This window comes from Paramormyrops kingsleyae, chromosome 4, assembly GCF_048594095.1.
Source record: "Paramormyrops kingsleyae isolate MSU_618 chromosome 4, PKINGS_0.4, whole genome shotgun sequence".
Lineage (NCBI taxonomy): Eukaryota > Metazoa > Chordata > Actinopteri > Osteoglossiformes > Mormyridae > Paramormyrops > Paramormyrops kingsleyae.
In genome coordinates this window covers 45381873-45407286 of record NC_132800.1, presented here as the reverse complement: position 1 = coordinate 45407286, position 25414 = coordinate 45381873, and the positions used below count along the sequence as shown (strand labels likewise).

The 25414-nt window shown below is 50.0% G+C and overlaps 1 protein-coding gene across 2 annotated transcripts in view; it reads left to right on the top strand.

Moving 5' to 3' along the window:
- Positions 1 to 25026, top strand: part of LOC111834037 (matrix metalloproteinase-16-like) — a 31132-nt gene extending 6106 nt beyond the window's left edge. For both annotated transcript variants that reach the window (XM_072711493.1, XM_072711494.1), the window contains exons 2-10: positions 3078 to 3226; positions 4362 to 4484; positions 6484 to 6788; positions 15110 to 15271; positions 16296 to 16513; positions 19273 to 19411; positions 22060 to 22210; positions 22834 to 22949; positions 23117 to 25026. In XM_072711493.1, coding sequence (XP_072567594.1) covers positions 3078 to 3226; positions 4362 to 4484; positions 6484 to 6788; positions 15110 to 15271; positions 16296 to 16513; positions 19273 to 19411; positions 22060 to 22210; positions 22834 to 22949; positions 23117 to 23475 — 1722 coding nt within the window. In that variant the 3' untranslated portion in view covers positions 23476 to 25026. The remainder of the gene's footprint in view (positions 1 to 3077; positions 3227 to 4361; positions 4485 to 6483; positions 6789 to 15109; positions 15272 to 16295; positions 16514 to 19272; positions 19412 to 22059; positions 22211 to 22833; positions 22950 to 23116) is intronic.
- The last annotated feature ends 388 nt before the right edge of the window (positions 25027 to 25414 follow it).

Genomic DNA, 25414 nt, shown 5'->3' with positions numbered 1-25414 from the left:
GAATGACTGTCTAAGTTCTGCTTTTATCTGGACCTGTTTGGACCAGACCTACTTTTCCCAGTCCCGCCCTCATGGAAACAAAAATCAGGGTGTTTTCCCAGCCTTGCAGAACTGGGTTGTAAAATCCATAATCCAAGTAGCAAATGCGAGTTTCCAGAACTCTCTCCCAACATCTGTGATCCACCTTGCAGACTGTGACTTGGTGAAGCGTCTCCAAACCACATAAGTGGATTCTTCGGTCTGTGATGCACCTTCTGATGCACATAGTCTTGGAACTGCATGCCAGGACCCGCAGCCTGTGCCATGCACATGATTAGAACGCGCATTCACCGCTGGTGTGGCTGCAGACAGTCTCCGTGGAAACAGCGCACATGCACTCTCATATGTGTGACACAGGAAGTGGCTGTGATTGGCCGCTTGGGGCCTCAGCTCAGCAGCTGGAGTATGATGTTGTTCAGATAATCTCTCGGGGGTTTTGGGTTTGCAGTATCAGGAGAAGTGGAGGGTTAGGGGTGGGGTAGCCCAAGGAAACTGAGAAGCATCCAGATGGTCTCTTGAAAGACCATGGCCCAGGAGTGTTAGAGACTACAGAAGGGTTCGGTGGGCTGCGTACCCAACCCAACAACCAGCCAGTGTCCAAGGCGCTCTAAAAGGGTTCCCACGGGTCCCGAGAGAGAGGGCGGCCCAGGATCAGCATTTAAGGACACACTACTATTTGAGGCGGCAGTTCAGGGAATTCTGGAGCGAGTCTGCTGACAGGAGCCAAACGGAACGAGGCAGTGGGTGAAAAGCAGCGGCGGCAGGCCAGAGTCGCATGAGGTCACCGCGCTGGCTGTCCCCTGCTGATGTCACATTAGCCCCCAAGCCCTGGATATGGTCACCAGGGGCCATCGTGGGAGAAGGGCCCAGACATGGCGGAAGGCCAGCTGAATTGAGCAAGGAAGCCAGAGCAGGGCCGCGCAGGGCAGAATGTGACCTCAGGGTGGGTAGTGGGGGGGGTCATAAGCGGTCTGAGTTTGTGGCTGGGACCCCACCATGTTGTACCATGGGCAGCTATGATGGCCGAAGGTTGGAGTCAGGTTTCAGGGGGGTGGAGAGCATTGAGCCACAGCAGTCACCCCTCCTCCGCACACACGTCTCACTGTGGGAAAAGTGGCTGGGGAAGGGGGTGTTTCCCCAAGCCATCATGCTGGCACCACAGGCCAGTGTGGTTGTTAGAGGCAGGACAGGAGCAAGGCAGGGGGAACGTGGTTTTACACAGCTGTTGGACACGTGTCACATAGACCCAGGGCTGCTTGGTCCTAATGAGGATCAGGAGGAACAGAAGGTGCCTTTGCGGTCACCACGACAACTGAACCCATGACGACAGAACAGTGACGCCACAGTCACATCCGGATACACCAAACACCAGCTCTCACTTTGTTCCTGTTGGTCCTCAGATGCTGGAAGTAACTTGAGACTGTACGCACACCACAGCACCCCCTTGGACTGTCTTTATTCTACTGATGCATTCTGGGTATTTGCATTTGTGTTTTTTTTCCTGACTTTCTACACATAAAAGTGCCGCTTTGTAAGTTTTATATTAAGTAGGCATTAAAGTCAATGGCGTTCCCTGATCAGCTACAGTCCTGTCCCTATTCCACTGATGCATTCTGGGTAGTCTGGCCTTGCATTTTTGTTCCTAACTTTAAGAACACCAGCGTATGATGTTTGATTTGGAGGGCATTCATGTCACTGGCTTTCCCTGGTAAACTCAAGAAGGCATGATGGAAAAGCTTCAGTCTGCTTCAGAGTGGAATCGACTCGCTCCACAGAGCAGGTGAGGGGTATTGGGCTTCGTTCTGTTCCACTCCAGCGATTCGGCACCGGCATGTCCCCGCGCAGGCTCACATCCTGTGTACAGGCATCTGCCAAAGGCCTTAATGGATGCACCCCCATGGTTTTCTGGGACGCGATTCAGCATCCTGTATGGTGGCTGCCTGGTACTGTGGGGGGTGGGGGGTCAGATTCGCGCGGTGACTGTGAACGTGTCCGAGTGCATTTACGCAGAAATAGCACAGGACCAGCTGGCCAATGGCGGCCCATTGGCTCAGGGAAAGCGGCACTGGCAGGCTGGCTCCATTTACGGGTGTGACTGAGTCAGTGAATGCGCACTGCGGGCCTACGGTGTGGAACCCCGCCCCCAGTACCCCCCCTCCCCACACACACATACACAGACACACAGATCTCAGGTAGTGATATCACACATTGGAGTGACACTCTGTGTGTGTCTGTACCAGTTTCGATGACTGTGTGAGTGTGTATCTGTGTATGTCTGTGTGTGTGTGTGTATAAGTGTCTGTGTTGTTAGGTCCTGAGGCTGTAGTTTGTTGGCCATAATTTGAGGCTGTTAGTCTCACAATAAATTATCGTCATGGCGACCCAGAAAATTCCATCAAATGCTATAAATGCACTTTAAACGTTTACTATGAATATACATGCTTTGCTACTTGGGCCCCTGGAAATACTATTCAATCCCTGAGAGCACTTTTGTGTTATTAAGCGCATGTATTGAATTTTAATTAATAAATAAGGTGTCCTGAGAGCCGACTAAGGTGTCCTCACTAGCCTTGCTCCCACAGCACCGCTGTGCACTCACAGACTCACAGTTGGCTGCAGGTTCCAGCCCCCTAGAGAAAGTATGCTTGCTTGATAAGTACATGATATAAATCAGTAAAGCGTCTTGCCCTTCAAAGGTTCCCGCGAAGAGTGTGGGCTTTGGTTTTAAATTCATGACCAATTTTGGACTGTATGCACGAGCAGTGTTTCCGGGTGTTACAGAATAGAGACAGACATAGATGTAGACATGGTAAGTGTTCAGATTCACCGGGTCTGGTGTCGGTGTGGGTAGGGACAGGTTTGCAGTATCTGAATATTTGAGTATCTTGAGTATCTGGCATAAGCCTCCATCTCTTTGAAGAGTGGTAAAGCGCACGAGTCATGAGTACTCATTCAAATGGATCTGACTGTGGAAAGCTTAAGGAATGGCTCGCTCACACTTTGAGTGACTCTTTTGTGTCTTGCCCTGCCCCCCGCAGGCCTGGCTGCAGCGGTATGGATACCTCCCACCCACTGACCCCCGGATGTCGGTGCTGCGCTCCGCCCAGACCATGCAGTCAGCTATCGCTGCCATGCAGCGCCTGTACGGTCTCAACATTACGGGCATGCTGGACAGAAGCACCATTGAGTGAGTACCTGAAGCCCCCTTGAGTGGCCTCCTCCCCATCACACACTCATTCAAAATGTACCATTGGCTAATGATAAGGTTGGCCTCTCTGCATGTATTCTGATCTCTTTCATGCCCCCTTAAAAAATCCTGGAATGGCCCCTGATTAGGGAGGACAATAACGCCTGGGTAAACAGATTCAATCTGAGTTTGAGTCACTCTGCTGGGCTGTACATTAATGACCTAGCAACATTCATAACTAGTACTGCAATACCACAGACCAAATTCAGGTCAGTTACCTAATCATTGGGGGGGACCAAATTAAGGCTGGTGATCAGTCAGTCTGGATATTCCCCAGTTGTATGGAGTGGACTGCAGGAAGATTTGATTAGAGGCCTGTCAATCATGATCCTCAGCATATCAGAGAAGTGTCTTTTAGATTGACATTGACTGTATAACCAGTTACCTTTCTGCTTCTCTGCACTGATGCAGTGAAGACATGGAGGAGAGCCCCTTACATTTATTTTCCATTTATTAGTGTCTTTTGGCTCCTGCTGGAATGTGCCTTGTGTGAGCACCAGTGCTAATTATCACAGTGTCTTATTTATTAGCGTCAGCACATTGTAAATCTGGGGGCTGTTCATAAAGATGACGCATTAGAAGAATCACTGTGAATATTAAAAGCAGTTGTAGGATCAGTAAAATGTTAGCAAAATGTTAGCATTAGAGATAGGAGGGGCTAGAAGCAGAAGTGTTAGCATTAGCAGTAGTTAGGGTTGGACTGGGATTAAAAATTGGCCCTGGACTTTAGGATCCTCGGGATAAATTTTGCCTGTCCAGATCCCTATTGGCCCATCAGGAAAATGCCCGATATCCCAGATGACCAGTCTAACCTTGTTATAGCAATAGTAGTGGCGTTATGGCAGAGAAGCATTAGTGGTAGTAGAGAGAAGCCTTACATTAGCAGAGCCGGTGTTAGCAGTACCAGATGCAGGTGGTAGCAGTAGCAGTAACAGAGGCCATGCCTTTCATGCTGCCTGATGAACAGCATCATTGGCATCCAGGGAAAGGGAGGTATTATGAGGTCATTACTGGACGCTGGTTCAACTGGTCCTCAAAGACTCATACACGCCCCCCCCCCATCTCCGACCTGCAGCTGGATGAGGAAACCCCGGTGTGGGGTGCCAGACCAGCTGGGGGGGGCTTCCCGGTTCAATGTGCGGAGGCGACGGTACGCCCTCACAGGACAGAAGTGGCAGCACAAGCACATCACCTACAGGTGAGGGCAGGAGGGCGTCAAGAAGATGGTCTGTTTGGGGTCGCCATGGGAACATACACAAGTGGGTCTCCTAGGAACTCAAACCCTCAAAATCATTGATTCAACTCTCCCTGTTTACGGTTCCTTTGGGGGGAGGGGTGGGGTTATGAATCACACGCTGTATGAAATAGCAGGAAGGAAGAGGACCAGTGAAACCCCATTCACCTAAGTGCCCCCTCACCTCCTAGCCAGCCTGTGCTGGGCTACTTCCTGTGCCGACTTCCTGTCCGCGCTGGTGAAATACATTTCCAGGGAAAGTCTTCAGTCTCCCCCTGGTAGGCTTACAGTTTATTACGCCTCCGGCAGCCATAGCAGAGACAGTGATGATTTACTCCCTGGATGCTGCACGATTTTGTCCCAAATCCCACATTTTACAGTCTCCTCTGCATGGCCTGGCCTTGACGATAACTGCCTGGAAGCACAAACGGATGGATGATTCGTCAAGGCTGCGTGTCATGGTGCACTTTAAGCCTCTGCATCACAGGGGGAGGGTAGTCAGTAAGGCGTGGGGTAAAATGGGCGTTCGGGGAGGAGCAACTTTGCAAATGGGCTTTGGAAACACCAGCCAGTTGGAAGAAAAAAAAAACAAAAATAGTTTAAAGTGTTAAATGCTTATTCGGTTCTGTAGTCTACAGAATGCAGTGAAACCCCTTCTCTCTGAGTACATTTAACGTGTTTAATGTGTTTAATATTCAGCATTTCCAAACATGGGCTGCATCCCAGTTTGGGGCTTTTTTAAAGAGAGAATGATGAAGGTGAGGATGAATGTGATATGAAAAATAGAGTGCAGTTGCCCCCGGCGACGAGGTCACTTCTCCACATGTGGGCTGAGATCTGACGACCGAACGGCATGCGGTCAAAGAGGCATCCTCACTATTAGACAGAAGGTGAAGGGCAGGGGTAATCGGAATGGTAGGGGGGCATTTTAGCTGGAGGTTATGTGACAGCGTCACCTGCAGCACGTGCTCTGATTGGCTAATGTCTCTCAGTGCAGCAGTCCAATCAGTGCTGGGAATTGCAAAAATCATTCCCTGTGCCCCTCAAACACTATCATCAAATCAGCCCACCCCCCATGACAAAAATTCATTCTCAGCACTGTCCATTGGTCCAGCGTGTGATAAATGACCCCCCCCCGGCATTTTCCCCACTGTTCCTCTAGGCTGAATCCCAAGCAGTGCGACAGCAGTCCGCCTGTCTGATATCACTGACAGAATCCCTGCCATAATAAGACTGAGCACTTAATGTTTTTTCTCCCTTTAAATATGCAGCTTCATTAAAATATAAAGTGATAAACTATATTATTACTGAGAGCGAGATATTCATTCAGTGCTTGAATAAGAAGAGGCTGCAGCATGGCCCCGGGGTTAAGCCAGCTGTTAGAGTTGCATATGAAAAAGACATTAAAATGTTAAGTGTGGAAACGCGGAAGCCACAGCTGAGCGTGACACCCGGGAACATTCGCCCTGTTGATGATCCCTAATTTGCACCCACAATTCACGATTCCGGCTGATGCTGAGGAGGGCGTCACTTACCCAGAGAGCCATGAGAAGGCACAGCGTGTTAAGGTGTGTGATCAGCGTACACTGACGTGTGGTGCTGTGCGTTTTCACGGCAGGATGTGTTTTCCGTCATGCTGCCCTGTGCTGGAACACAGACTTTGTTTGTTGCTGATGCTCGGGAGATGAAGAGGGTGGGGCCCTTAAACCCTGTCTTTGTGGGTGAATGAGGCCATCAGCAGAAGACAGATTTCATCATCCACCAGGGAGATTCCGGCCTGGAAAGGCTCTTACATCCTGGGGAATTATCTTGTCACTAAAAATGCAAACAGTCAGCTGATCGGCCAATTAAGATTCGCCTTAACAAAGCACTTTGCTAAAGATTGTGATCTGTGCCGATCCCTCCAAAGGGAAGACTCACGACTTCTCCCTGTCTCTGCCCGATCTCGTCACCCCAATGACAGCATAAAGAACTTCACGCCTAAGGTGGGGGCGGAGGAGACGCACAGTGCCATCCGGAGGGCCTTCCAGGTGTGGCAGGGGGTCACACCCCTGCGTTTCGAGGCTGTCCCCTACAGCGCCCTGGAGAATGGGCGCCGCGATGTGGACATCACCATCATCTTCGCATCTGGTTTCCACGGCGACAGCTCGCCCTTCGACGGGGAGGGCGGCTTCCTGGCACACGCCTACTTCCCTGGGCCCGGCATTGGGGGTGACACGCACTTCGACTCGGATGAGCCTTGGACCCTGGGGAACCCACACCACGATGGTGAGCAGGCTGGCACCTCCATTAAGTTTGCAAACCCTTGTCCAGACCCTTCTCAGAAGTTCTCGCTCCACTGTCTGTAATCCAGTGCCTGTCAGAGCATATGGCGCCCAGAACAAGCTTCACCACTGGAACTTGAATAAAAATCAGACACAGAAGCACAGATGTAGGTGATATACCATATATACAGTTTATGATCTATGTGGGATGCTCTCGTGGCACATTGTCATAAATGACTATGCTAAATTAGTGTCAGTATGTGTGTTTATGCCAGTGAAGGTCGCTTCTGAAATGTGCTGATGTGTAATAAACACATGCAGAGAGGCCCTGTGTGGGCATGGGGAGGTGTGAGGCCGGCGTGGGTAACTTCATCCTTCATGTGACCGCAGGTCCATGTCACATGGGCTGCCTGCATCCAAGCATGTTGCTTGGCAACACCTCGGGGACCAGGAAGTGTATCAGGACAGATTGGCTGCGGAGGCGGGGCTGGGGGCTCGGGAGTGAGGGAAAGGCAGATGGAGGGAGAGGGATGAGTAGATGAGTGTGGAGAACGAGTTTAAGAGGTAGGTGTGGCGGGGGGTCTAGGATGGTCCAATGGCAGCTGGGGGGTGTGATATAGGGGACTGGGAAGGATGAGGATAAGAGGCCTGCTGGGGGTGCGGCAGGGGTCTGGGAAGGATGAGAAACAGCTGGGGGTGTGGTATGGGGGGCTGGGATGGGCAAGAGGCTGCTGGGGGGGTGTCAACGGGGTCTGGGATGAGTGAGGGGCTGCTGGGATGTGGCTGAGGGGGTCTGGGAAGGATAGGTGGGCCAGCCAATGGTATCTGGATGGGAGATTTAGGATTTTTAGGAATAGGGCTGGTTGGGGAAATTTGGATTAAATGGAGGCATCCTGGAACAGAAACAGGAACTGAGGTTCTCGTCAAGGAAGAGTTTAGTGGGGGGGGGGGGTCAGGGCAGACTTATTATATGATCATCAGACCCAGAGCTCATTGATTAATTGTGTCCCACTACAAGTGGACAAATGGCAGGAGGATGGGTGATTTTCCTCAGATCCACAGCTCTGGCGGAACAGTGATGGAAGAAGAGTGTAAAGTGGGCATCTGAGTGAGGAGCAGCGTGAAGGAGCATGAGAAGTAGCATGTGGAATAAGCGTGATGAAGAGCTTCAGGAGGAGTCTGGAGAAGGAGTGCAAGGAGGAGTATGGAGGAGCATGGAGGTGGAGTGCAAGGAGGAGTCTGGAGGAGCATGGAGGTGGAGTGCAAGGAGGAGTCTGGAGGAACATGGAGGTGGAGTGCAAGGAGGAGTCTGGAGAATTATGGATGAGGAGTGTGAGGAGTGTGGTGTGTGAGGAGAAGTTTGACGTCAGCAAGCATATCTGACAGTGATCGCACAAAGACGGGCTACTGAAACGACCACACTAATTCTAAATGCCTCAGGGGTTGCATTCTGTGTTAGTGGTGCATTCTGGGCAAACTGCTATGCTTTACAAAGTCACCATCAGAACTTTGTCACATTCGGGGTGATTAGTGTGGCGTATTTCAGTGGCCCTGTCTTGGTACTCACTAGTAACTCTCCTGCCATTTGCTTTCCTCTTTTCTGGTATCAATCAGCTTGTTCTTCGGTGCTGCCCTCCCCATCACATCAAGGGCTAGTCCAGGGGGGGTACTTGCCCATCAGCTGCTGTGCTAATTAGGCTTCAACAGAATGTACCATCAGTCAGTCCCTGGTGCCTCCCACTCACACACACACAGACGCACACCCAGAAGGCCACACTAGACAAATCCTGTGCTGGTTGCCAGGAAACCTGCCAGTTGCTAGGTGCTTGGTTTGTTATTGTTGCCATCGGATGCTTTAGGTGTGTGGTGGGATCTGCCGTGGCCAGCAGTGTCTTCCACAGGCAGATGTGACCTCGCCTGACCCCCCCCCCCCCAGGGCCAATGTGCCCCCCCCCCACACACAGATCAGCTGCTTTTCTTCTGCCCAGAGCCGCAGTATCAAACACAGGCCCTGCAGCGCCGCTGGAAAGTAGGTCAGACCAGCGATGCAGGAAACACTCACTGACAGTGATGTAGAGGCTGTGGGAATGAATGGGTCACATTCAGTGGTGCATTTCAACCAGGGTGGGGGGGGGGGGGTAGAAAGGGACTCGCACGCCCCCCCATCTCCTGCTCCCTCTGTCCTTATACGCCACTTATCTGCTTTGCTGAAAACTCTGCCTGAAATCCAGAAGGGCTGGTAAGGCAAAAGAGGCAGATAATGGGGGCCACCACGTGTCAGAATGCAGTGGTCAAAATGTGCCACTACCCTTTTTGACAATAATACCCCCCAATTATCCATACCCCCCCCCCCCCCCAACTGGCTGTTCAGGCCTCCCACAGATCGGTTATGTGGATCTGAATGCCAGTGGAGCGCTGTGCCCAACTCGCAAATCTTATCCTGTCTGATTTTTTCACATTTAAGTCCCCTTCCCCCCATAGTGCTCGCCCCCCCCCACCCCCCCAATGTGTCACGCAGTCTGAATCCCCAATAGGTAACGGCAGGGGCGCCGTAAGGGGGAGGAAAGCTAGGACGATTCCAAGGGCCCCTGAGTGACAGGGGCCCTAAAAAATTAGGAAAATAACTGGATTGGTTTGGACTGGGGGGCCTAATATGATATGCTTTCATGGGGCCCAAAATCTCTAGCAACGCCCCTGGGTAACGGTGTCATCCAGGCTAGTGGAACATGCAGCGATCTGTGTTTGGAGCGATGTTTGGTGGTCTGTGTCGATCTGGAGATTAAAATCCCAAAGGTCTACCCACCGGAAAAATGTAAGGGACATGTAGGATGGTGGGAGGGAGGATGTCCCAAACCATTGCCAAAAATCCAAACTCTGTGAGCCACTCAAAAATGTCACGGGGAGAGGTGATGTGAAAAATCTGTTTTCTATACGTTGGCCTTGAAGGGGTTTACGGTGTGTCGTGGGGTAGTGACACCTTTGGAAGCCCTCATCTTCGGCTCTCCTGCCGGGAACATCCTGTTAGGTCTTCCAAGCTTCTCTTATGTCCAGCGAACATCAGAACACACTCTACCTAGTAGGACCTTAAAGCTTCCAACTCTTTGGGTGAGGTCCCCATCAGCTAGCATAGCTGTTAGCCACTGTAAGGCTAACCCTTGGTCCCTCCTGGAGTCAATTCAAGTCAAGTAGGTTTAATTGTCATTTCAGCCATATACACAGTATGCAGTGAAAGGAAACATTGGGCCTCATTCACCAACCGTTCTTACGAACAAATTTGTTCTTAAACCCCACGTACGCACTTTTTACGAAGATTCTGACATTCACCAATGTTTTCTTATCTGAATTTGTTCTTAGCTAAGAACAGAATCTACGCACACTCAAGACCATTCGTATGCACATTTTAGTAATGATAGTTTGTTCAAAATAATTGGTTATAGCAGTTCATTCTATAGTTTATAAAATAATAGTATTTGAATAATTTATAAAAGTAAAATATAAAAAATAATTTTAAAATGTAAAAATGATTTTCATGTTGGTAACGCCGATCATGTGGATTATAAATACGTCTGTTTCTGCGCTTTGGCTTTGCTATCAAAATGGCATTTCTGTTACTTCTTGAAGAGCTTGCCAATCGTGTTCTGAGAAGGGAACGCATGTTTCAAGATCATTTAGATTTATTTGGCACACAGTGCTCACAGAGAAGGTGATATCTCTCCTTGTATCAGCTTTCTTGGGGGCTTTATATCCACTGGTTACGCTACTAAATAACCTGTGTCTATTTGCATTTACCTCCTGTACAGTAAAATCCAGTTATAACAGACTTCAAGGGACCTGGCAAAACAGTCTGTTATATCTAAAGTCCGTTATATCCAAAGTTGCTGTATGCCCAGAACACAACTACAGGATACCATTTACTCATGTCACACCCCAGCAGACACACTTGTGGTATAGATTATTATATTGTACATGTAGTAATCCAACTTTACCTGACCAGATGCGTGACTATTAATAATCCCGACATCGTATCTGCGCTGGATATCATGCCAAGCACCTTGTAGGTGGAGCTGCATGTCCGTTATAGCCAAACAAAACTACAGCTAAAAGCAGCCCTGGGGACTAAATTGTTTGTCCGTTATAAGCGAAATTCTGTTATATGCGAGTCCGCTATATCCGATGCTTTTTCTGCATGTTCTTAAAGGCCCGTGGCCGGGACCAGCGGACCTCGTCCGTTATAGACGATATTACATTATAAGCGAGTCCACTATAACGGGATTTTACTGTATTAATACTTCTACTTCAGCATTACTGAAGTTTTTTTCCTCTTAGTGCCAAGCGGCTCACAGCCTAAACATCTCTTTGCCATTCCTTGCACACAGTCTCATGCCCTTTTATGGGAAATTCCAGGGCGTTTCCCTATGCTAATTAGGACAAACTGGCATGCGCTTTCAGTTACGAAGACGTGGGATTCACCATTCTTAAGAACAAAGGCGCAAACAATTCTGCTACTTAAGAACACGTCATGAATCCGATGTAGGTTGTTCTTAACAAATTTCGTAGGAACAAATTTAAGAGAATTCTTAAGAAAATATTGGTGAATGAGGCCCATTGTTCCTCCAGTACACAAAAAACAAGAGGACAGAACAACACAGGACTACACAGTGCCATTTACAGAACAAGACAACATACAGTGCAGTCAACCGTTGTAACCGTGCTGGATTGAGTGGATATTGGATCAATAGTATTATTGCAGATACAGTCTTATCACTATACTGTATTTTACCAGCAGGGCTGCAATAAATAGTAAATAAAATTGCAGAAGTGCAAACAGTAGCACCAGGACAGAGAATGTGCAGTATATAATAGATGACATATGAAATACAGTTTGTGATTCATATCCGGTTCAGAAGTCTGATGGCTTGAGGGAAGAAACTGTTTCCCACCCTGGCAGTGAAGACCCATATGCTACAGAACCTTTTGCCTGATGGAAGGGCAGGGGGGAGGGGGGAGAGACTGTGGGAGGGGTGTGTGGAATCGTCCATAATCATCTGGCTTTGTGGATGCAGTATGAAGTGTAAATGTCTGCGACAGAGGGGAGAGACGCCCTGATGATCTTTTCTGCTGTGCTCGCTATCCTGTGTAGGGTTTTGCGGTCCGAAGCAGAGCAATTCCCATACCAAGCTGTGATGCAGCTACATAGGGTACTCACTATAGTCCTTCTGTCGAACATGGTGAGGATTGGGGGGGTACGCTCAGCCTCCACAGGAAGTAGAGATACCGCTGGGCTTTCTTGGCGATGGAGCTGGTGTTGAGGGTCCATGTGAGGTTCTCCGCGATGTGAACACCAAGGAACTTGGTCCTCTGGACCATCTCCACTGGCGATCTGTTGATGTTCAGTGGAGAGTGGTCACGGTGTGCCCTCCTGAAGTTAGCAATCATCTCCTTTGTCTTGATCACATCTAGAGACAGGTTTTTGGTTCCACACTAGTCTGTTAGCTGGTGTCAGAAGACAGTCAGGAGACAACCAACGGGGGGAGCTATCAGGGAACCCCGTGAAAAGAAGCACTTCGGGTTGTGAATTGTCCTGTAATCAGCGTGATTAAGCCATCAGGCCCCATTTATACGCTTGTGCTTAAATGATTAACAGGCGGAGAGGTGCCAGACATGGATCTGCTTCCACATCCATGGGAATCATTTGAAAACTTCACTCCTCTCGCTGTTGCCAAAGAGATTATCGGTAAATGAGTCGTATGGGCATGATAAAAATACCCAGCGGGGGTAAATCACAGCCCGAAGCGGGGGTCTGTGTCTGGGCCTCGTCCTGTCGAGGTCTGGTGCAGGAGGTATGGGCTCTCTGGGTCCTAGCGGGGTCGGCTGTTGTACCTTTTGATTGAGGTGTTTAGTTGGTACTGGCCAGTTAAAACACTCTATTAATCTATTAATAGGTCAGATACCAAAGGTTCATGCATGAAGGCGCACAGATTTCCTCCAACAGCTTTTATGGCCCATCCGGTGTTCCATGGAAGACTGAGGTTCTGTCCTAGTAAGAGGGGAGGACGTGACCTCTAGGGACAGGTCAGGGTCTGGGGGAGGTGTGGGCGGTGACGTCATTTAGAAGATATTTGAGAAAGGCCCTCTGAGGTAACAGAAAATTAAGACGACGTATTGGTCCGGAGGTTTGACCTCTGGTTCAGAAGTGGATGAACACTCAACAGTCTGTGTCGTCTCCGCCCCCCCCGTATGAATGATGGGCCCTCCTCTATGAATAAGAGCCCCCATCCTAACCCTCACTGACTCTAATTAACTTATCAGAGTGCCGGTCGATGTATCATCAGGAATGCGATGGCCCTGCCCTGCTGGTCACTGTGGGAACCGAAGGGGCTTTAGCTGGTCTGCTTGGCAGCTTATGTGTCCCGGGAATGGGGGGAATTCTGAGGGGAACAAAGTACCTTTTCAGACTGTCAGAATGAATAGTCAGAGATGGAGGGAGGGATCATGGATATGAGATTTGAGGAGAAAACAATGCAGGGGTGTAGGGGCAGCCGAGTAACGGTGGGGGTGGGTTCGTTGCGTTTTCCTGTACCGTTAAACGTGCACTGAATGTGGGTGCTGTTAACAGAGTCGCAGAGTTAACAGCATAAACTATACAGGCGTAAAATGAGCCGGAGCTGTCTCTGTGTGGCCGGGCTGCTCCACCCCTGCTTTCCCCCAGGGCTCAGGCCTGGCCGGGCTCCTCTGTGCTCTCTTCCAAACCCAGCCGAACCTCGCTGGCATGCATTGCCCAGCTACACACACAATTCACAGCTCCGTGTTTAGCAGACGCGTGCAATGCAAATGCTGCATTTACACCTGCACTAACCTGCGCTAACCAATGCTGACCTGTTTACCTGAGTCAGCCTGCGCTAACCAATGCTGACCTGTTTACCTGAGTCAGCCTGCGCTAACCAATGCTGACCTGTTTACCTGAGTCAGCCTGCGCTGACCAGTGCTGACCTGTTTACCTGCACTGCCCTGCACTAACCTTTTTTAACCTGTGTCGACCTGCGCTCACCTGTATTGACCTGTGTTAACCTGCACTAACCTGCGCAAACATGTTTTCACCTGAGCCAACCTGCACTAGCCTGTATTGACTTGTGTTAACCTGCACTAAGCTACGCGCTCGCTCTATTTCTTTTTTTCACTGTCCTTGTCCTCCTTGCTTTCGCTCTCTCCTTCTCTCTCTCTCTCTCTCCCTGTCTCTGCTTCCTCTTGCTGTCCCCCATACAAACCCCCCCACCACACACGCCTGACCCCCTGGTGACAGACCGGCAGCAGCGTGGATGGTAAACCCCACAGGAAGCAGGCTGTACACAGGGACCTTCCTCCGCCACAGCATTTAGTAGGATAAAATCTTGATGTTGCTCCAGTTCAGCCTGCAAAGGGTAATTCTGGATGTCAGTCCTGGATGGGGTGGGGGGCATGGGCATGTCTCACTGCCTGAAGAGCAAGGTGTCCACAAGCACTGTGCACTTCTATAAAGAGTTACCTGCTAAAGCCAGCTCAGCTGTACTCAGCTGTACTCAGTTGTACTCAGCTGTACTTCCTCCTAATCAAATTAAGCGGGGGCTAACAATGGCCACTGTGTCTGTCCTGTGTAATGGGTGCTCATCATGGCTGTGCGCCCCATTCTTGCTCTCTTTTGGTGGGGACAGGGCTCTGCTGGCGGGCTGGCAGGGGAGGGGGTCATTTTGTCGAAAGTCTTGGATTAATGCAAACAAAACAGGTGTTTTAAGCATCACATTAACAGAGACCCTTCAGCGTTTCTCTCTGGAATTCTCCGGAAAGTGTTCTGCGGCAATGTGCTTTATGGCTTTTTCGTGTGGAGCTCTCAAAACACCAACTGGCACTGCAGCAGCGCTACAGCTGCCCCCATATAACAGTGCCCCCCCACCCCCAAATGTTACCCACAATGCCCTGTGCTCATTATCCTCAGTTATTCAGCCATGTTTATGAATGTCTCGCTGACGGTTCCTGACAGCTGCGCTTCTAATAATGAGGTCTTTCCACTCCTGTCATCATTGTTGCTGAGATTAAAAATGCACACATAATAGTTTCTTCACAGTGCCAATGTGCAAAGCTGCTGATTGGTCAGATATTGGAACTGTGACCCTGTCACATTGCCTGAGAGTCATGTGACACGGCGGCAGTGTGACCAGGTTAGGTTGGGAAAACCGCACTGGTGACGTGGCTCTGAGTGCCCCTGAGCATTCTCACCTGCACCACACACCACTCCATTTCCTGTCCCCCAGCTTCCCTAAACGTGTGCGTGCGATTGTGTGTCCTTCCCAGGAAACGACCTCTTCCTGGTGGCGGTGCACGAGCTGGGTCACGCCCTGGGCCTGGAGCACTCCAACGACCCCACGGCAATAATGGCCCCCTTCTATCAGTACATGGACACGGAACACTTCCGGCTGCCCAATGACGACCTGCAGGGCATCCAGAAGATTTATGGTGAGTGGATCCTGGCGTTCCCAAACAGGCAGCTGCATCTGTCCATAGCGGCGTGTTCCATCCATCCATCCATCCATCCATCCATCCATCCATCCATCCATCCATCCATCCATCCATCCATCTATCTATCTATCTATCTATCTATCTATCTATCTATCTATCTATCTTGTGGCTAGAGGGAGGGATACCCCCACCCACTGGCTTTGCTCCTCTTTCTGTTTATTTTTTCATCCTTCCCTTTATCTCTCACTCTCCCTCCCCTCCAATATTTTGGCCCTTACCGGTCCGCCTTTGACGCCTGATACCACTGCATGCTGGGAATTCTGGGTTCTGGCATTCTAGTTGCAGGTGGGAGGTGCTGCGAGGGGGGGTGGATGTGACTCACAAAATGACTCATAATAAGTGCGATATGTGATGTAATTGATACAACGGTAATAATATTGCCGGGTATGGCATCTAAATACACGCTGTTTCCGAATTACCAAAACCAGCGAATTTCACATTCAGCAGCTAGACGTTGTTGCTAAGCACAGGACTGTGTGTCTGTGTGACTGTGTGGGGGGGTTTCTGTGTGTCTGTCTGTCTCTGTCTGTATGTGTCTGTCTGTCTGTATATGTCTGGGTCTGCCTGTCTGTGTGTCTGGGTCTGTCTGTCTGTCTGTGTCTACCTGTTTGTGTCTGTCTGTCTGTTTCTGTCTGTCTGTGTGTGCTTGTGCGTATTTGTATGTCTGTGTCTGTTACCCCAGTATAGATGTCATAATACACCCACTATCTTCAAATAGCTGTTCTTTCCCAGCTATCCTGACAGTGATTTGGGGGAGCAGGGTTCTCTTATCAAATGAGAGCTTCAGCAGTTCGGTACTCCGTCTGCGTGTGTGTGTGTGTATGTATGTGTTTGGTCTGAGGGGGATTGGGATGTGGGGGTAGTGACGGGGGGGTAGTGACAGGCACATGTTACTTGTTCGTCTGCGCTGCCACCTGCTCTGTAAACAGGAAGTGATGTCACAGCCAGCACTCCTCCGCAGGCCCGCCGGATAAGGCGCCACAGCCAACGCGGCCGCTACCCACAGCCCCGCCCCCGCGCTCTCACGCCCCCGTGGACCCCCGCAAGCATGACCGGCAGACGAGACCCCCCCGGCTGCCCACGGGCGACAAGCCTCCCTATGGTGGGGGCCGCCCGGACATCTGCGAGGGGGGGTTCAACACACTGGCCATCCTGCGCAGGGAGATGTTTGTGTTTAAGGTACGGGCTTTCGGGGGTAGGGGCTGTTCTGCTGAAGCAGGGGTGGTGTTCCTAGAGTCTGGGTCTGTGTCACGCAGCCTGTGACCTGAACATGAGCACCTGAACCGCATAGCACAAAGGGCCCCTCCATTCATGGCATGCTTTTCATTGGGTATAAACAGCCAGTAGCCGTGCGGCGTGAGCCCTCACTCTCACGACCCCCCCATGCTCTTCTCTCTGCTTCCTGATGGGAGGCCAGATCCTGAGCCCTGTGTTTCAGACTCTGCTTTCCCCAGCAGCCCCGTGGCATGGACATGCAGGGCCTGGGCTCTTCTTCTGCTCCAATATGCCTGGCTGCTCTCCACCTGTCTTCTTGACTGAGTTCAGCCATCAGGGCTAGCTGTATCTACCCCCCCAGTGACTGGGATCATACCCCCACCCCAGGTAACCTTACTGTCTGACTCCAGGGTTGATTATTAACCCCCCCCCTCTACATGGACACCCCCAGACTCCTTCAGCCTCCAATCAACATTCACGTGTCTGAATCCACACGCATGTGGATGTCACGCCTGTTCCAGCACACGTATGCTTTCCTCCTTTACCGAACACGCGTGATCACCCCTGTTTCCACCCTACTCTATCTGAAAAGGAAGTACGTTTTTGTCAAAAAAGGTATTTGAAAGGGGTTAATTAACTGTGGGCATCAGCGAGTCCCAGGGCGTCTCAAACGGGAATCCCTTTGTTCAGATACTGTACCCACAGCGACTTCATTCCCATTTTTAAACATTTTTTCCCCTCCATCTGTTACTATTCAAATTAATTTGAACCACATGAAAGTTAACAGGATTTTAAAAAAACTTGGAGCCCTGACTTTAATTAGAAATGTGTGTGTTTTTTTTTTCAAGGGAGTCTGTTTCTCAAAACCGAAATAATTCTGATGAAATGATGTGTAACTGTGTTCAAGATGTTTAAAAGGAGACCTAAAACCTATATGCTGTTTACATCAACACACAGTTTATTAGGTACGCCTAGCAGGTACTACAGTAGCTTGGACACACCTCTTTCTGCAGAAACACTTTAAGGATATTTGTGAGAAGCCTTTCTGAACACCGCTGCCGCAGTCAAGTCAATGAGAGCTTTAATGTCATCTCAGCCATATACATTAAAGCATACAGTGAGACGAAGTGAGGAGGTGACACTGGCTGTTATCCTCTTAGCTTTAGTGCATCTGGCTATTCTCCTCTGACCTCTCTCATTAACTAGGTGTCTTCAGCCACAGAAATGCCACTGAAGTGATGTTTTTGTTGATCACACCAAAAACTCCAGAAACTGCGGTGTGTGAACGTCCCAGCAGGGTGGCTGCTTTTGACACACTGGTACCACCACGACCGGCTCCAACAATCACAGCACGTTCAAAACCTCCCACATCAGTGTATCTCAGACAGGTCAATGTCTCTCAGCCCAGTCCTCAGGAACCTCCAGACAGTCTACATTTTTGCTCCTTCCCAGCTCCCAGCCACCCGCACCAGGTCTATGGTGTTCTTGATTGGCTGGGAGCTGGGAGAGTGCAAAACCTTGAACTTTTTGGGGGTACCTGAAGACTGGGTTGAGAAACATTGACCTAGATCCCATATCTTAGCCACAAACGTAAACGAACTTCCTGACCCTGTCTGTGTGGTGTATGTATTCAGCCAACTTGATTGGCTGCTTGTATTAAAGGGCAGGTCTACCAGACAATCCAGCCACTGGGTGTACCTGTTCTCATACTTCAAAGGTACTAGAGCAGCAGTATCTGTGGAATTTGAGCCTACAGTCTTGGACCATGTGACCAGTTCCAAATGGGCAGCCTGAAGGATTTGAGGCACAGCGCAGAGTTCATGAGCTTCATTACTTATTAGTCACTTAGCGTCACATATTTATTCTGAGCCACTTGGGGAATAGAGCAGCTATGAGTCTAAGGTACAACAGTAGCCACACTGCTCCTGGTGTGAACCAGTAGTGACATGTTGTCGAAACCTGTGACTTAGCCACAGTGCTGTAGGTGTGCGCATCAGTGACAGGAAGTCACGTCTCTTTGGCCTGGGGAGTGAGAGAGTCCAGCTAAGGACTGGACCTTGGTGGGCCCAGTCCAGTTTCTTGAGGTGTTTCTTTCCTGGACAGGGGATGGGGGGGCAGGTACGATGGCGAGATAATGGCTGCTGGAGTATGTGTGTGTTTTTGGTACCGAGAGATGACCTCATCAGCGCTAATTATATCCTCACACTTACAGATGCCATGCATGCTGTCATCGGTTCCTTTGTCCAGCACCGTTGCACTGTTTTATTTGTTGTATTTGTTTTTTGTCCCACCGGGGCTCATTTGGGCAGATTCGGCGGAGTGGCCAGGCTCCGGGCCTTGCTGTTGTGGGGGGAGTGGGGGAACGAGGGTGTCAGTTAGGCTTCGATTGTGCCGCTGGCGGGGGACGGATTTATACATTAGCGGTGACAGCTCCGCTGGGTTTAATCACCGGCACTGACAGGCCCCCACGGTGGCCAGTGGGATCTGCCATCACATCTGTTGTCAGGCAGCATCAGAACCTCAGTCCCCATCAACCTGCTCCCCCTGCTTCCCTCTGGGGGGGGCAGCATTGTGTTTCAGAGCTGGCTCCCTCCTCCTGCATGGCGCTCATCAGTCGCCCTGTAAATACTCTGCCCTCAACCACTCTGCCTCCTGTTGGCTGTTCATTACAGCCTGCCATCTTCCTAACTGGGCTCATGGCCCCTCTCCCTTCTCCCCTGCAGGACCAGTGGTTCTGGCGGGTCCGGGACAACACGGTGATGCCAGGCTACCCCATGCAGATCTCCTACTTCTGGAGGGGTCTGCCCCCCAAGGTGGATGCCGTCTATGAGAACAGCGAAGGAAAGTTTGTCTTCTTCAAAGGTGAGGGGGTGGGGTGGGGTATGGGTATGGTGGGAAAAAGAGGAAAAGAGGGTTTAGGAGATCTATGTGTAAGAGGATGGGGGAGTCTCAGGTGGGGTCTGCAATACTTTGGAGTACTGAAAGGGTGATTCATCCTAGGACCACCATGACCCCTGACTTTCACGTTCTGGTGGGTATGCAGGAAGGCAGGGGGTCATGGGTGGTCCCTCCCGCCCTGTGCCCCAGTGCATCCTGGGACAGAGCACTCGCTGAGATCACTTGGAGGAGGTGCCAACAAGCAGAGCCCCACCAGGGGAGTCTTCCTGCACCACATAATTTTTGTTTGCTTCCTTTATTCCTCGAGGCGCAGAGCTCACTTTCACGAGATTTTCTCAGGATCAGGGATGGCGGGGGTTTTCAGACCCTGCTCCACCCCCAGTCAGCCCAGTTTCCGGCTAGAACGGGAGGCAGGCATGGGGGCCCCTGGGGCAGGGCTGGCCAGGAAGCTGCATGACTGAGCCCACCCTTCCCAGGGGTCCTACTCCCGTATCCGGGATCACTGCCCTCTGGGCCACACTGGCAGGATGTTAACATTCAGCATTGTTTAGTGATAGCCAGAGGGACAGGGGTATAAGTCTAGGCTAAAAAAGCGGGGGCAGTGGTGGCCTAATAGTTAGGGGAGCAACAACCAAGATACCACTGAGGTGCCCCGAGCAAGGTACCCATCCCCCCCCCACCCAAGCACTGCTCCTCATGGACTGAATTGGCTGCCTGCTGCAATGTCATGATATCACATATGGGTTAAATGCAGAGGACATGTTTCATGGTTGTGTGCTGTGGTGTGTCAACAATGACAATCACTTTAAGCACCAGTCCCATGACACAGGTCACATGACACAGGACACTGACCAGGACAAAGGATAAAAAGAGTACAAGTCTGGGTTGAACAATTTCATCATACCCCTAGTCACGTGGTGCAGGTCACATGATATGGGCAAACGACATCACCTAGTCCACACGGTCACTGTTATAAATGCAAAACCTGCGGAAGAGAGTGAGTATGACTAAAGGTGCTTCTTTGTCCCTTCGGAAGGATGAGAAGTGGAACGAAGAGAAAATATTGCAGAGATGTAGTTGTTATCTCTCTTGTCATTTAATTCCATTTAATTGGGTCAGACTCCCCACTTGGGCCTCCACAGCATGGTTCCAGGGTCAGATTTCAGAGAGGGCCCGGTTCTGGATCGACGTTCCCCTTGCCTCGCTAGGGCCTTATTGAATCAGCCAGAGAGATACCCTGGCCAAAGTAACTTTGCGCCCCCCCCCCCCATTTGACAAATTAGTCTTTTGTTCAGTTTAATGGGCATGTTTTTCTAACGCTTACTATAAACCCCTAGACCCACTCCAAATCTTTGGTGCACGGTAAAATGGCTCATAGAGAGAAAAGTAAACATAAATTAAAGCTAATGAAATAAAGAGTAATAAACTTGGGGCTTTGCTGGAAGTGTGCGCTCAGCAGTTCTTGTCTGGTGGTGCCCCCTGCAGGCTGCAACCGAGATTCAGGTACTCGGTCAAGGTCCAAATGGGATTCAAACAAAACTGGATCTCAATCCTATCCGCTCGTCCTTTGTGAGTCTCCCATAGGTCCTTTTCAGGCCCCCTCCACGCCCCCCCAAACATTGTCTTCTCCGAATCCTCCCAGGCAACCCTATAAAGACAATAACAAAGCAATCAGCTCAGTCAGGGACAGCTGAGTCTTATTACCCATGGTGCACTGTGGGGCAGCACAACATCTCTATGAACCCCCTGAGTCCCTGCTTTGCCTCTCCCCGGTGGTCATTGAGCAGTTGTGCACATGCGTGGGGCCCTCAAGGTTTGGGAGCCCTTTGTTGGACACAACAATAACTACGCTAATGTGCCCAAAGTGACTTTTTAGTGGGGCCCAGCAACAACAAACCAACCCCTGTGTGTGACCAATACCTTCCCACTGTTAGGTGCAAAAATGGGGGTTAATCTTCTACAGAAAAGCAGATCAAACACTAGTGTCCCCTGATGGACGTCTCTGTTTCAACATCTCCATCTGCCCAGCTGCCTGTTACCACCCCCACTCCCCACAAGACAAAACCCGTCTTTCTTAATGAGCTTTAAGGCGAGATGCAGGCGCACAAACCAAATGTCACATCAGGTTTAACCACACAAAAAGGCACTTGTTCTCACTGTCTCAGTTACATGGCCTGTGATCAATAAATATCATCTCGCCATCCTGGCTGGAGTTTTGGCTAAATCTCATCCAGGAAAAATCGATGCTTTGAAAGTAATCTCCTGGCCGGCGTTTAGTCAGGCTCATACGAGTCCCGTTTGGCTTCGGCGGGGATCTTCAGCTTGGCCATCGAGATGCTTTTCCCAGATCATGTTTTTTTTAAGCGCTGAGTTCTCCCGCCAGCCACCTGCTGATGAGCCCTGAAGCAACTACTTAACCTGAATCACCAAACTGAGAGTCCAGCTGAATAAATACGAAGGATGGAGAGGCGTCACACATAGTCCATCTCGTCCGTAAACTCGTGTCGGTTACGCTAAGATACAGGAATAGCGCAAGTGATGTCAGCCTCCAGGTGCGGCTTAGCGTGGCCTGCTGATCCCTGGTGTTTCCTAAAGCCTCTGCCCGCCTGCAGGGAACCGCTTCTGGGTGTTCAAGGACACAGTGCTGCAGCCATCCTACCCGCAGGACATCTCCATGTTCAGTAGTGGGATGCAAGTGCAGAGCATTGAGGCAGTCGTCTGGTGGGAGGACGTGGGCAAGACGTACTTCTTTAAAGGTGACAGGTGAGAGCCAGCTTTCCCGTGCCTTATTCCTGGGCCTCCACTGTACTATATGTATCTGCAGACATTTATAATAAATTCCACTAATTTTGACCAAATACAGTGTATGTTATTGTATATGTAGAACAAAACCAATTCTGAATATTATATTTATATGTATTAAACATCATTTTAAATAATTAAAATTTGCTAGATTTATTTATCACCTGCTTTTATTCAAAGCGACATAAAGACTGTCCCTTGAGCAATGAGAAGTTAAGGGTTTTGCTGAAGGACCCAATAGTGAAATCATTCTGCTAATCCTGGAATTTGAACCAGCAACCTTCTGGTCACAGGCACAGCGTGCAAAATAATACAGTGGAATAGTGCAGTAGTGATACAGTCGTATACAATAGGTAATAAAACACAATACCCACACTGCAAACTTTTTGGAGAATTAAATTTGAGTGACTCTGGGTTATCAGTAGGTAAACAGCTAGAAAATAATCAAAGAAGCATCTGGTTATGGAGCTCGGTCACCCTGCTTGCCTTCAGCAGGGACCTTATCGCGATCACCTTGCTCATTGCCGTGGGCGATGATCTGGCCGTGACCTTCCCGCGGGCTCATGGCACTGTCCCCCCCCCAGGTACTGGCGCTACAGTGAGGACATGCGCACTATGGACCCCGGGTACCCTAAACCCATCACCGTCTGGAAGGGCATCCCCAACTCCCCACAGGGGGCGTTTGTGGACAAAGCCAACGGTACGAGTCCCCGATGTGTCCGCTGTGATCTCAGCGTTTTTGCTGCGCCAAGGACCTTGTTAGTCATTAGTAAAACCAACAAAGGTTTTAATGAGGTATAAATACTGCGTGACTTAATGATAAAGAAAGAATGAAGCTAATTGTCCATGTTTTCCGGAACCTTCCAGGCTTCACATACTTCTACAAGGGCAAAGAGTACTGGAAGTTCAACAACCAGAAACTGCGTGTTGAGCCAGGATACCCACGCTCCATCCTGAAGGACTTCATGGGCTGTGATGGCTCAATGGACCGAGATCCGGAAACGGGTCGGGACCGTGAGCGGCGCCCCCCAGTGGAGGAGGACGACGTGGACGTGGTGATCAAGCTTGAGAGTGCGGCAGGCACAGTGAAGGTGGTGGCCATTGTGATCCCGTGTGTGCTGGCGCTCTGCCTGCTGGTGCTGCTCTACACAGTGGTGCAGTTCAAGCGTAAGGGCACGCCACGCCACATACTGTACTGCAAGCGCTCCATGCAGGAGTGGGTGTGAAGCCCCGCCCTCACCCAGGACACCGCCCCCAACCTTCCTCAGCTTCTATTGGCTGTTAGGACAGGGGGGAGTGGCCTTCCACATAACCACTCCTTAATCTGAGAGGGGGAGGGGTTCATTATCTTCCCTCCCCCTCCAATTGGTTCAGTGCGTCCGTGAAACGGGGACAGGGACTTCAGCTCGGGGCCCTTCCCATGATGCACTGCGGCGTCGTTTTCTTTGGCGGTAAAAATCGGCAGCACATCTAGTTCTTAATTCCCCCCAATCACCCACAACTAAAGCAAACCTTCTGGAAGACCTCGGATGAATCTGGAAATCACCCTCCTCTTTAAGATTTTGTTTTTTTATCCTTCAATCTATTTATTTTTATGGACAGTTCACGGATCACCTTTTAATGAGTCTCATCCCAAAAGAGGACCACTTTCTCTTTATTCCTTTGCCGTTTCTGGAGTTCCTTCTGTCCTCCTTCTGTCCTCCTTCTCTCCTCCTCTGCCTCAGGAGCTGGGAGACCCTGACTGTTGTGGCAGCCTGTCCGAAAACAGCAGCACAGGCGATCTGCAATGTTTTATCCGCCTTAATTACAGATCGCGTCCTTCTCTTTTCTTTTTGTTTACTTTCTTATGCTGCTTCTGTTTGTATAAAAGACAAATGGCCAGGCTGATCACAGACCCCCTGAGCCCTCGCCTCTCCTCTGACTGATGGGCCTTCACTCTGTCGCAGCATAAAGTGGAAGATGCCAGCAGTGCGCCATCACGTTTCTGCGAGTGTGCGCCTCACTCCAGTTACAACACAAGGTTACGAAAAGTAGAAATGAAGATTTCCCATCATGCTCCTGTCATTTTAAAAATGTTGTTTGCTCTTCAATTTAGGGGGAGGCTCATCTCATTATTATTAAATTCTGCTGAGATTTTTTTTTGGGGGGGTGAGGTCACATTCCTACTCAGGCGGGAGGGGATCTTCAGAGACAGCTTGGGGCTTTTCTGCTTCCTTCTCCAATGGGAAAATGGACTCTGCTGCCAGTCAAGGAATTAGGGGGATGAGTGATATCCATCCTATTCCGGATGCAGACGGATTGACAAGCTGCCTGGTTTCAGACAGCAGAACTGGAGTGTCTGCTGGTGAGCCCTGTATCACCCAGTACTCAAGTCCCTTCCCTCCCTGGCTCACTCTTCTTCTGTTTTCCTTTTCCTTTATTTCTTGGGACAATAGGTGAGAAAAAAGTCGACCAAACCTCAAGATTTGAGTGGTACATTCAGTGTGCTCCTTCCAAATGGACAATCCGTCTTTCCCAGTGTTTGTCTGACTACGGTGGCGATTTATATAATTTTTTTTTTGGTTGCTACATCTTTTTGAAGAAAGGACTTTAAACTTTGTTTTGTCTTTAAACGTTTTTTCCCCGGTTTTATGCTAACGGACTTTGTGTTTATCTGTTTTGGTTACTCCCTGGAGAGCCCGTGGCTGCAGGTCACGTCAGGACACTCAGTGGCAGTCTGGTTCGGGAAATGTCATGGGGATTATAGTATGGCAATGAATAAAGCGATCAGATCACGACTCACGGCCCGGCGAGCCTCTCTCTGCGTGTGCATGTCCTGTGACGTGTGTCTGAGTGTCCATCCGTGGTTTCTGTGTGATTTGTTTGTTGTAATTAATTGCAGTGCTTAACACTTGTTTTGAACACCATAATGCACGCAAGTGAAAGCTGACCAGACAAGCTGCATTTGTTTATTGCTTTATCAAAGGCTTTTATCCAAAGCAATGCATGTTTCAGAAAGGAGGGAAAGACAGTACCTGGAGCATTTGGGGGTTAAGAGCCTTGCTCAAGAGCCCATTGGTGGGATCACTCTACTGAACACAGGATTTGAACCTGCAGCCTTCTGATGCCAAGCATCTTCCGAGTTACAGACCATCCTGACAAAGTGGATTTAAATCTAAAGCCACT